Below are 12,981 nucleotides of genomic sequence, written 5' to 3'. Positions count from 1 at the left end.
GCTTGTTCCAATAAGCTTTCATTTGGCAGTGATGCCAAAATCCTTTTCCTGCAGGCATAAATCAATGGAATTTTTGAAATTCTTATATTGAGCAGCTGAAGCATCACTAAAGTAATAAATGTTGCTAATATTTTCAGTCTTCGTCTTTAAATATGCTATTAACTTTATTTGAAAGAAATGGAAAGCAATGGTATTATGACAGAAGAGTCACTGACCATATGAATGCTAATACTGACATTCTTTGCCATCGAAATAGACGTCAGATGGATGATATGTGGTCTGACTATTCTCCCAATGGAATCCTTGCATGGTATCCTGAACAACAAATGAATAATTCTCAGCGAAATCTATCAATATAATTAATTCATTTTCTGCAAGATTTCTTTTTAGCTGCTTAAAATATAAACTTTGGTATTCTGACACAAAGTGATGGCTTCTTAAAACAGTAATTTTCAAAATCAATGCCTCCATGAAATCTTCAAAAGTTCTCTGGCAAGTCTCCAATATGTCTCTGCCAGCATGGACCCACTGCTTGTATTCCGTTGTTCCTTCAGGATCATAGTCTTCAAGAAAAGCCTCTAGCTGCATTTTTCCTGGACATTCCTCACAATGTTGGAGCATAAATTTTTTTTATTCCAAACTGAGTAAAGTTTTTTTCATCAAATCCTTGTAGTCGTCTTGGATGAATGTTGCTGAAGCCAACATTAATTTGACATTTTGTTGAATTGCATGAACACATACTGAATGTGACCCAGAAGCACCAGCTGTACTACACCATTTCGGCCTGAGCTCACAAAATTTTGAGAAGCTTAGTTCATTTCCATATTGCTTACAATAAGCAATGAACATTTCTTTAAGGTTACAGTGGAGCAGGCGTTTCTCCTTATGAATCTTTCCTCATTTAATCTTACTGCAACACAATCCTTTTTGCCTGGGCATAAATGAAAAAATTCATCATCTTCAAATAAAGTGAGGACATTTTGTTTTATTTCATCAATGAACTTTTTCCTCCTTTTTGGTTTGCAGGTTTTGCCAAAATCCCATGTTACATCTTTAGTTACCTAGCCTTCTTCAACATCTTAGTTGAAACTGCAAATTCTTTAGCGATTTTTCAGTAGTGCAGCTATTTAGAGCCAGGGTCAAAATTTGAACTTTACTGCTATTGCTTGAAGTCTGAAGTTTAAGATGTCCACAACTTTACATTTATGCACTCTTCCATTTGTATCTGAGCAATAACTACCTAGCTCACACCACCAGAAACTTCAGACTTCAGGCAATAGCAGTAAAGCATTCTTCTGTAGCACCACATTTCGAAGCTTCTATTCTCTTCTTGTCCAAACTATTTACCGTCCATGTTTCACTTCCACACATGGCTACACTCCACACAAATACTTTCAGAAACGGCTTCCTGACACTTAAATCTATACTCGATGTTAACAAATTTCTCTTCTTCAGAAACGCTTTCCTTGCCATTGCCAGTCTACATTTTCTATCCTCTCTACTTTGACCGTCATCAGTTATTTTGCTCCCCAAATAGCAAAACTCCTTCACTACTTTAAGCGTCTCATTTCCTAATCTAATTCCCTGAGCATCACCCGATTTAATTCGACTACATTCCATTATCCTCATTTTGCTTTTGTTGATGTTCATCTTATATCCTCCCTACAAGACACCATCCATTCCGTTCAACTGCTCTTCCAAGTCCTTTGCTGTCTCTGACAGAATTACAATGTCATCGGCGAACCTCAAAGTTTTTATTTCTTCTCCATGGATTTTAATACCTACTCCGAATTTTTCTTTTGTTCCCTTTACTGCTTGCTCAATATACAGATTGAATAACATCGGGGAGAGGCTACAACCCTGTCTTACTCCCTTCCCAACCACTGCTTCCCTTTCATGTCCCTCGACTCTTGTAACTGCCATCTGGTTTCTGTACAAATTGTAAATAGCCTTTCGCTCCCTATATTTTACCCCTGCCACCTTTAGAATTTGAAAGAGAGTATTCCAGTCAACACTGTCAAAAGCTTTCTCTAAGTCTACAAATGCTAGAAACGTAGGTTTGCCTTTCCTTAATCTTTCTTCTAAGGTAAGTCGTAAGGTCAGTATTGCCTCACGTGTTCCAGTATTTCTACGGAATCCAAACTGATCTTCCCCGAGGTTGGCTTCTACTAGTTTTTCCATTCGTCTGCAAAGAATTCGTGTTAGTATTTTGCAGCTGTGACTTATTAAACTGATTGTTCGGTAATTTTCACATCTGTCAACAACTGCTTTCTTTGGGATTGGAATTATTATATTCTTCTTGAAGTCTGAGGGTATTTCGCCTGTTTCATACATCTTGCTCACCAGATGGTAGAGTTTTGTCAGGAATGGCTCTCCCAAGGCCGTCAGTAGTTCCAATGGAATGTTGTCTACTCCAGGGGCCTTGTTTCGACTCAGGTCTTTCAGTGCTCTGCCGAACTCTTCACACAGTATCGTATCTCCCATTTCATCTACATCCTCTTCCATTTCCATAATATTTGTCCTCAAGTACATCGCCCTTGTATAGACCCTCTATATACTCCTTCCACCTTTCTGCTTTCCCTTTTTTGCTTAGAACTGGGTTTCCATCTGAGCTCTTGATGTTCATACAAGTGGTTCTCTTATCTCCAAAGGTCTCTTTAATTTTCCTGTAGGCAGTATCTATCTTACCCCTAGCGAGATAAGCCTCTACATTCTTACATTTGTCCTCTAGTCATCCCTGCTTAGCCATTTTGCACTTCCTGTCGATCTCATTTTTGAGACGTTTGTATTCCTTTTTGCCTGCTTCATTTACTGCATTTTTATATTTTCTCCTTTCATCAATTAAATTCAATATTTCTTCCGTTACCCAAGGATTTCTACTAGCCCTCGTCTTTTTACCTACTTGATCTTCTGCTGCCTTCACTACTTCACCCCTCAAAGCTACCCATTCTTCTTCTACTGTATTTCTTTCCCCCATTCCTGTCAATTGTTCCCTTATGCTCTCCCTAAAACTCTATACAACCTCTGGATCTTTCAGTTTATCCAGGTCCCATCTCCTTAAATTCCCACCTTTTTGCAGTTTCTTCAGTTTTAATCTACAGGTCATAACCTATAGATTGTGGTCAGAGTCCACATCTGCCCCTGGAAATGTCTTACAATTTAAAACCTGGTTCCTAAATCTCTGCCTTACCATTATATAATCTGTCTGATACCTTTTAGTATCTCCAGGGTTCTTCCATGTATACAACCTTCTATCATGATTCTTAAACCAAGTGTTAGCTATGATTAAGTTGTGCTCTGTGCAAAATTCTATCAGGAGGCTTCCTCTTTCATTTCTTAGCCCCAATCCATATTCACCTACTACGTTTCCTTCTCTCCCTTTTCCTACACTCGAATTCCAGTCACCTATGACTATTAAATTTTCGTCTCCCTTCACTATCTGAATAATTTCTTTTATTTCATCATACATTTCTTCAATTTCTTCGTCATCTGCAGAGCTAGTTGGCATATAAACTTGTACTACTGTAGTAGGTGTGGGCTTCGTATCTATCTTGGCCACAATAATGCGTTCACTATGCTGTTTGTAGTAGCTTACCCGCATTCCTACTTTCCTATTCATTATTAAACCTACTCCTGCATTACCCCTATTTGACTTTATGTTTATAACCCTGTAGTCACCTGACCAGAAGTCTTGTTCCTCCTGCCACTGAACTTCACAAATTCCCACTATATCTAACTTTAACCTATCCATTTCCCTTTTTAAATTTTCTAACCTACCTGCCCGATTAAGGGATCTGACATTCCACGCTCCGATCCGTAGAACGCCAGTTTTCTTTCTCCTGATAACGACATCCTCTTGAGTAGTCCCCACCCGGAGATCCGAATGGGGGACTATTTTACCTCCGGAATATTTTACCCAAGAGGACGCCATCATCATTTAATCATACAGTAAAGCTGCATGCCCTCGGGAAAAATTACGGCCGTAGTTTCCCCTTGCTTTCAGCCATTCGCAGTACCAGCACAGCAAGGCCGTTTTGGTTATTGTTACAAGGCCAGATCAGTCAATCATCCAGGCTGTTGCCCTTGCAACTACTGAAAAGGCTGCTGCCCCTCTTCAGGAACCACACGTTTGTCTGGCCTCTCAAAAGATACCCCTCCGTTGTGGTTGTACCTACGGTACGACTATCTGTATTGCTGAGGCACGCAAGCCTCCCCACCAACGGCAAGGTCCATCATGGTTCATGGGGGGGGGGGGGGCTAATCTCATATCTAACAAATAAATTTCAAAATATTCCAAAAAAGATATCCTATTATTCTGATGGTTCTGCAGCTCAGTATGAAAATAAGAAAAACTTCCTGAACCTTTGCCTTCATGAGGAAGACTTAAACATAAAAGCTGAGTGGCACTTTTCAGCTACAGCACGTGTGAAAGGGCCTTGTGATGGAGTAGGGGGTTCAGTAAAGAGACTGGCAGCTCGTGCAAGTTTGCAAAGGCCATACCAAAATCAGATCCAAACCGCACGAGATCTATTTGAGTGGGCAGTAGATAATATCACAAATGTTGATTTTGCATATTCCACTCAAGAAGACTGCGCTGCTTCCGAAATATTCTTAAAAAGCCGCTTGAAGAGGCATTGACAATCAAAGGAACACAGCAATTTCATGCTTTCATTCCCAACACTACATCAAAATTAATAGTCAAATACTTCGCAGGTGATATGCAGAGTTTGGAGAGGGAAGTAACTACATCACCAGACAAACTGAAGTTACAAGATGTATCAGGCTATGTCACTACTGTATATGGCAGAAACTGGTGGCTTGGGTACATTTTAGAAAAAAACTAAGAACTTTATGAAGTGAAAATAACTTTTCTTCATTCATGTGGACCAGCTAAGTCATTCTCTTATTCTGCACATGCAGATGGTCTGTGGGTATCAGTTGTAGATGTTCTCACAAAAGTGAATCCATTTACTCTGACAGGGAGAACATACATTCTTAATGAAAGTGATGTAAACCAAACCCAGTCAGTTTTATTAAAATGTAATATGTGAAGTTCCAAGACAATTTATTGGGAAAGTGCTTTCAACTCAAAACTTAATTTTTGTCTCAGGTTAGTTTTAATGTATATTTTATAGAAAGTTGTTTCAAAATTATTGTTAGTACCTATTGTTTTAAATTTAGCTATGTACAGATACTTGTTACTAAAAAAACAAGCATTACGTATTTAATTTGTTTAATAGTTCCATTTCAAACATCATGGACCAGAACTGTTATGTAAATACTTGTACTTATTCATACTTTATTTCAGTTTGTAGTTAAATGCTCAATTTCTTGTTTTTGTTACATCGGTTAATATACTGTTAGTGAGGTTGTATGAAATTAAAATAAGCAATCAATTATAAAATGTGCTGATTAGTTTTGGTTTAATAAGGTGATGTTTTGATATTTCTAATAGGCTTTTTTTTTACTTACTTTTCAGTATATTTTAAAGAAATTCCTGTTTGTTAAAGGTCAATTTGGTCAAACTAGGGCTGTTGGTGAAAAACAAGAGTCCAGAATAATTTTTTTTAACAATGATATCATCATCATTCCACATTTATATTTTGCCATGTGATTTACAATAGTATGAAGTAGTTATGGAAATATTTTGAAAATTTTCAATTATGTACTTTTGTAAAAAAATTAAATCAAAATATTAATTACCATTTTGAAAAACGTTATTAATTAGAAGCTATGTTTTTTGTCTATCACTGGAAAAAGCATGAAAAATGCTGCAAAATGACACCTTTCCCAGTTCTCTAGCTCAATTAGGGCAGCTCCTAGGACAATTTGAATAAGTCCGTTCACACATTTTTGGCTGGTTTTTGAAAAGTTTACATAGCCATACTTCAGGAATGGTTTGAGATAAAAAATTGAAATTTGGTATTTTTCTTAGTCTCAGTGCCCACTATAAGTATAGCAACTTTCAGCAAAATCTAAGAGTGTGAGGTAAAATAGGTGTGTTGATTTGACATGGAATGACTCAGCATTACAATACCAATGTTTGTAAAGTAGAACAAAAAACACAATATACTATATGAAATTCTCATGTATAGTCTAGACAGCAAGAACTAGTAATAATTTACAAGATACTATAATAATAGTGTCGTACTATAATAAATAAAAATTAATACAAAGGAAGGATGACTTACCAAGTCTTTCATACATGTCAGAACTGTCTGACTTGTCTTTCTTCCCTGAAGAAACAAAGTTTCTTTAGGATCTTCTATTAATTTTGATTCTCGACTTTGAAGAATTTTCTTTCCTCGATGAGTCTTTGCTTTCCTAAAATAATTATTATGCATTAATTCATGTGGAGTGGTAAAAATGATACCAGTTTTACTTCTTAATCATGCAAACACATAAATACCAGAATAATCTGAGGCTGTATTTGTAGTAATGGGTCTGTGTACAACAAAGGTAAGGCTTTACAACGTTGATACCAATAATAAAATAGATAGTATTTTATGACACGTCAATTTTCACATAATATTATCTTTAGCATGTCATAATGGGTTTAAAATTCCACTAAATTTCAACCAACCATTCCTACACAATAATACTTTGTGGTACGCTATAGATGTAAGTGGCTCGATGCAAATGGAAACTTTGTATTTCTATTGAAGAACTTGTTAGTTGCTAAACGAATAATGGATACAGAAATACTATCTCAAACTTAAGTTTTGAAACAATTATGTCATAGATATTATTTTCATTATGTAAACGTAAAACATATATAGAGACTAGGGCTGGATCTTTACGTAATACAATTTGCAAACCACAAGGGATCAAATACAAGTCAACAAGATTTATTTAATCTAAAACTCGTATTTTTAAATCAATAAGCAGTGTCTCGTTTTAGCCTTCGGCCCACTCAGAAAATCATAGTTTTTCAAATCACAAAAAGGTTCTGATTTTTTCACGCATAGCAGCCAAGACTAAATTTCTACGTTATCTTGTTTATCCACTACACTCACTTTATACGCTGAATTACACCCATTTTCTTCAACACCACGTGTGATACACTGTTTAGTGTTTACCAAACACAAATCACTGAAGTTTCACTGCAAGGAAGTCAACAGGCCAGAGATCACACATACGAGAAGCACCATGAAGGTAAGAATAGAGGGAGACGCCGTGACGTCACAGCTGTGAAGCCATGTGAAGCCGAGGGTAGGCATCTCAATCCGACCAAAACATTGCTGCTGTAAGCTTGTGTGCATAGGCTTGTCGCTCGCTTTTGGAAGGATTTTGCAAAAGGTATGTTAATTCAAAGAATTAAATTCCTAGTTTTCAAGTTCAAGTTTCAGTATAATACGTACGTATCGTCGATAGAAGTGTTGAGTAACTCACTTTGTCTTCATCATGTACCAAATTAAAAGCTAACACTACATTAACTGGCGTAAAGTATAGGCCTAAACAGGACACTGTGTAGATTTGCCATTCTATGTACCGTATTTCAGTAAATATTGGTGGTAATGAACAGTGTTTCCCAATAGTGTAACGTAACTGAAATGTCCCAGTACGTATTACAAACAGGATGTATTTATGGGGCTTTGGAGGGAGGGTATAGCTAACTTAGTTTTCAGTTTCTATTATTTAGTTTGTGATACACGTTTATTACTGAATTAACAAAATTGTATCATTTACATTGATGGCTAGCTATTCGTAATATTACATTAAAAACTATTTTTAATCAGAAGAAACGCGTAATTTCGCCTTTACGAGATTTTATTTGAAACAAAAACTTTGAAACAACTAATCTGATGACGTTACATGCGTATATGGTGCAATTAGCGATAGTAATACACGCAGCACTATAGCACACTGGCAATGTTTTGGTCAGAATGTCATGGCAGCGAGCCACGCCCCCATGGCTTCAAAACGTAGTACGGCTGGGATACGTAGCGCCATCTCCCCTTATTCTTACCTCCATGAGAAGCACCGAGTGTTATCAAATTTCTTTGTCAAAGATTTGATCAAAGATGTGATCAAATATTCCGTCAAATATATTTGACAAAGATCTTTGACGTAGCGCTAGAAGGGGTGTATTACACTGTCTTCAAATTTTTCGTCAAAGTTCAAGGTGGCTGACAACTTGTTATTAACCGCAGCAGTTGCACGTACCGCAATTGCATTGTGTGCACATGCGGAAAAGAAGTGGGGGAAAAAAAGGAACCATACATACGAGGTTGACAGTCTTAAATTCCTGGGATTACAACTTGATAATAAATTCAGTTGGGAGGAGCACACCACAGAACTGCAGAAACGCCTTAACAAATCTGTATTTGCAATTCGAGTGTTAGCAGACATAGGCAACATACAATGCAAAAGCTTGCATACTTTGCCTACTTTCATTCCATAATGTCATATGGGATAATATTTTGGGGTAAGTCTTGAAGTCAAACAAAAGTTTTCAGAGTCCAAAAGCGTGTAATACGTATTATTTGTGGAGTAAATTCATGGACGTCCTGCAGAAACCTCTTCAAAGAACTGGGTATACTAACTACTGACTCTCAGTATATTTACTCCTTAATGAAATTTGTCCTAAATAATATATCTCTTTTTCCAGCAAACAACTCAGTTCATATATACAATACCAGGAACAAAAAGGATCTGCAGAAGGACTTAAAAGCACTTACTTTAGTTCAAAAAGGCGTCCACTACTCAGGAACACTCATCTTCAATAATTTGCCAGCAAACATAAAAAAATTAGTTAGAAATAAAGATCAGTTTAAAAGGAGCCTGAAAGACTTACTAGTGGCCAACTCCTACTCCATTGGCGAAATTTTTAATAGAAACAAATGATGCATTGTATTTATTCATACTATTAGTATTGTTATTTCAGCTTTAAAAAAATCGACATCTTCCACAACCACGAAGATCTCCTCAGCACGGATCTATGGAACGAAAAACTAATCTAATCTGGGTAATGCCGTGGGTTTTACGACGACACAATAAAAGCATTCACCAAAAGTTGTTACGTGAGCTTACAGTGGAAGATGTCAAGTCGTACATCAATTACTTAAGAATGGATGAGCATACATCTCTGTATGTGCTCAATGAAGTGTATCCTCATATCACAAAGCACAATATTTACTTAATTACTGCTACATCTTCAGAAGACAGGCTCACTGTAACACTCCGATTCCTTGCTACAGGAGAGGGTTATGTTAGATAATGTAATACCGGCCTAAGAATAGAGGGAGACGCCGTGACGTCACAGCTGTGAAGCTATGTGAAGCCGAGGGTAGCCATCTCAATCCGACAAAGACATTGCTGCTGTAAGCTTGTGTGCATAGGCTTGTCGCTCGCTTTTGGATGGATTTTGCGCTATTATGGTGACTTGTGTGGTGTTCGGATGTACGAATCGTTCTGATTGTGATGCGAAATCGAAGGGAATAACATTTTATGTGTAAGTTGTCTCGTTAAGTGTGATTTTACAACTTCATTGTGAAAGAACGTGTGCTACATCAGTACTTGTACTATAGCGTGTTTTTCTCCTGTATGATTTTAGATTTCCTAAAAATGAAAGTAGGAAAGCTCTGTGGGAGAATGCCGTGAGGAGGAAGAATTGGCGTGCGTCTAAATGGAGCACTATATGTTCTCAGCATTTCCGAGAAGTGGACATAGACCGAACTTCCCTTTCAACAGTAAGGCTCCGAGAAAATGCTGTACCATCAGTTTTTCCTACACCTACACACCCAAAACATTTGCAAAAGGTATGTTAATTCAAAGAATTAAATTCTTAGTTTTCAAGTTCACATTTCAGTATAATACGTACGTATCGTCGATAATCGAAGTGTTGAGTAACTCAATTTGTCTTCATCATGTACCAAATTAAAAGCTAACACTACATTAACTAGCGTAAAGTATAGGCCTAAACAGGACACTGTGTAGATTTGCCATTCTATGTACCGTATTTCAGTAAATATTGGTGTAACGTAACTGAAATGTCCCAGTACGTATTACAAACAGGATGTATTTATGGGGCTTTGGAGGGAGGGTATAGCTAACTTAGTTTTCAGTTTCTATTATTTAGTTTGTGATACACGTTTATTACTGAATTAACAAAATTGTATCATTTACATTGATGGCTAGCTATTCGTAATATTACATTAAAAACTATTTTTAATCAGAAGAAACGCGTAATTTCGCCTTTACGAGATTTTATTTGAAACAAAAACTTTGAAACAACTAATCTGATGACGTTACATGCGTATATGGTGCAATTAGCGATAGTAATACACGCAGCACTATAGCACACTGGCAATGTTTTGGTCAGAATGTCATGGCAGCGAGCCACGCCCCCATGGCTTCAAAACGTAGTACGGCTGGGATACGTAGCGCCATCTCCCCTTATTCTTACCTCCATCGTTATGAAGTAGTAACGCAAATTTTGAAGCCTGCGTGGCTCCCCCCCCCCCCCCCCCCCTTCTGTTAGCAGATCTTCGGTGATTTTCTTCTTTAAGCCAGGTTCAGAAAAGCAGCAGAAGTGTCGCCACAGCTAATGGCATACTGCAGTTACAATTCAGTTGGATGTGTGAAATCCCAGTTTTTAGTGGCGCAACTTTTGTCATACCACAAAAAGTACAGCTCGGTTGTCTTTGTTGCGCCACTTTCGTTCCACCATTGCTCCCTGTTGGCAGTATTTCGAAACACGAGTATTCTGTCGCAGTTATCTTACAGTAATTGTTGCTGTGTTTCATTCGATTTCAGTTTGTTTTCAGTTTTGTTCTGAAAAAAAAAAATGAAAACAGTGGTTGACAGAAATACTTTTGCATCTCTTGGAACTACAAGAAAAGCAACCCACATTTGATTTCTCTGTGTGTAAGTGTGTGTGTGTGTGTGTGTGCGCAAGCCAATTACGTACCACACAACCTTAAAAGATTTTTGAATGAATAATTAAATAAACTTACGTACGTAACCAAAAAAGCGACTCCTTTAAACCTCGTGATTTGTGAGATGAAGCATTGTACAAATTGTGGATTATGTGCAGGAAATAGGTCCAGAGTGTGACGTGGCATCTGTTAAACTATAAATTAGTTATTCAAAATGCCCATGTCAACAGACACAAGAATATTCTAAAATCTTGGAAGAGTGACGTGCCTGCAGATGATATTTACAATCCACTTGTTGGGTAGTTTGCCATTGTGGACAGAATTTACGTCTCCGAGTGCTATTATTTTAATAACAGTGTCTGTGGCCCCTGATTTATCCTTGTGCGAAATTTATTTTCAGATCAAAAATTTGAGTTTCGACTTCCTTGTTTTTAACTCTTGTCACAGCTCTAATGCATTCATAACCGCCCATATGATTTCAATTGAGGTCATATTGAAAGATGTGCAACTACAAGGAATTTGTGGCATCCTCTGTCAACGGTAGCTGACGATGCCATGCAGAAAGCGACAAGTTGTAGCGTCACGTTAGATGCGTGTGTGAACTCGGTTTTAGATACTGATACTTGTAGTATAATTTTTAGTTGCACTGCAGAACTATGCATTTGTCACATCTTACACAGCACACATTTTTGTACACAACTTTTTTATTTTTATAAACATAAAGTTCACAATGATGAAGAACAAGAAAACTCACTCAGTTTTCTGGACGTAACCATAAGAAAAGACAATAACAAACACGCATTTGATATATACAGAAAACCCACAAATCTTAAATGGGCTGCAATCAGAAACGTGCTGCAATCAGATACATGCCAAACAGACTGAACTGGATCCCCCTAAACACTCCTGATTACGAGAAAGAGCTAGCCATTATAAAACAAATAGCTTTGAAAATGAACATAAAGAAACGATGGTAGATAAACTAAACAGAAAACTAAAAGACGCAAATAATGAAAAAAGAAGTAACCAAACCATACCAAGACATACAACCTGCACTAGTACAAAAATGTCATACAATGACCTACCACAAGAATTTGACACATAAAATAGGTGACATATTAAAAGAAAAGACAATGTATGTCAGTTCCCTGTGTCAGGAAAATGACATGCGTTGAGACTTGAAAATAGCACATTGATAATGGCTAGGCACTGACTGAAATCTGGATTTACCAAATAAAACTTGCAAAAAGGACGACTGATTGCTGTGCTCTATCATTTATAAATACACTGGAATGGGTAGCATGGCATTTGGCACAAGATATAACGAACACATCAGAGCATTTAAATTGGTACAAACAATTCAACATTTGAAGATAATCTGAAACAAGAATACCATAGACCATGCAATATTGAAAAATATATGAATGTCATAAGAATCAATACAGACAGACAAATCCTTCCCTTACAAGGAAATTTCCTCATACACAATGCATTAACAGAAAATAAATACGTGCTTAATGACCAAATAACAATTGGAAAGCAGATACTATAAAAATAATTGAAGAAATTACATGAAAAAGAAAAGAGCCTTATCCATCCTTCACCCTCTTCCATCCAACCTCCTCCCCTCCCAATTCCATTTCACCTCTTGCTCCTCACCTTCTCCTCCAACCAACACTAAATCACACTACTCTACACTTATGTCCACTCATCATAGTTTCTCCCTCCCCCACAAAAAATTAATACCTCTTCACTAATCTTACAAAGTATATAAATGCACAGCAACATAATTAAGTAGTATTACACACATACAATTAACTAAAATACAAAAAACATAAGAGTATTAGTCAAAGGCAAACTAGAGGCAAGGTTGTGTTGGCAACACCACAAAACACAATACATACTTAGAAGTACAAAAATAAACAGAAAACAATGGTGTGCAAAAAAGTGTGCTGTGTAAAACGTGAGAAATGCATAGTAGCGCAGAACAACTAAAAATTAGACTACAAATATGTATCTAATGAAGAAAAACGCCAAAGATGAGCTGGCAGACGGCATTTTCCGATGTTGGCGAGAGACCAAGCGGAAATCATCGTAAGTA

At 37.1% G+C, this 12,981-nt stretch overlaps 1 protein-coding gene across 1 annotated transcript in view; it reads right to left on the bottom strand.

Annotated features, from left to right (window-relative positions):
- LOC126412734 (ribosome production factor 2 homolog) overlaps positions 1-7,133 on the bottom strand; it is a 42,786-nt gene extending 35,653 nt beyond the window's left edge. Inside the window, exons 1-2 of the mRNA XM_050082465.1 lie at positions 7,017-7,133; positions 6,192-6,324 (exon numbers count right to left, since the gene is read on the bottom strand). Coding sequence (XP_049938422.1) covers positions 6,192-6,324; positions 7,017-7,039 — 156 coding nt within the window. The 5' untranslated portion in view covers positions 7,040-7,133. The remainder of the gene's footprint in view (positions 1-6,191; positions 6,325-7,016) is intronic.
- Positions 7,134-12,981: the final 5,848 nt, after the last annotated feature.

The sequence above is a fragment of the Schistocerca serialis genome, chromosome 7 (genome assembly GCF_023864345.2).
Source record: "Schistocerca serialis cubense isolate TAMUIC-IGC-003099 chromosome 7, iqSchSeri2.2, whole genome shotgun sequence".
NCBI lineage: Eukaryota > Metazoa > Arthropoda > Insecta > Orthoptera > Acrididae > Schistocerca > Schistocerca serialis.
The sequence above is the reverse complement of the archived record's forward strand: the minus strand, read 5'-3'. Positions and strand labels throughout refer to the sequence as shown.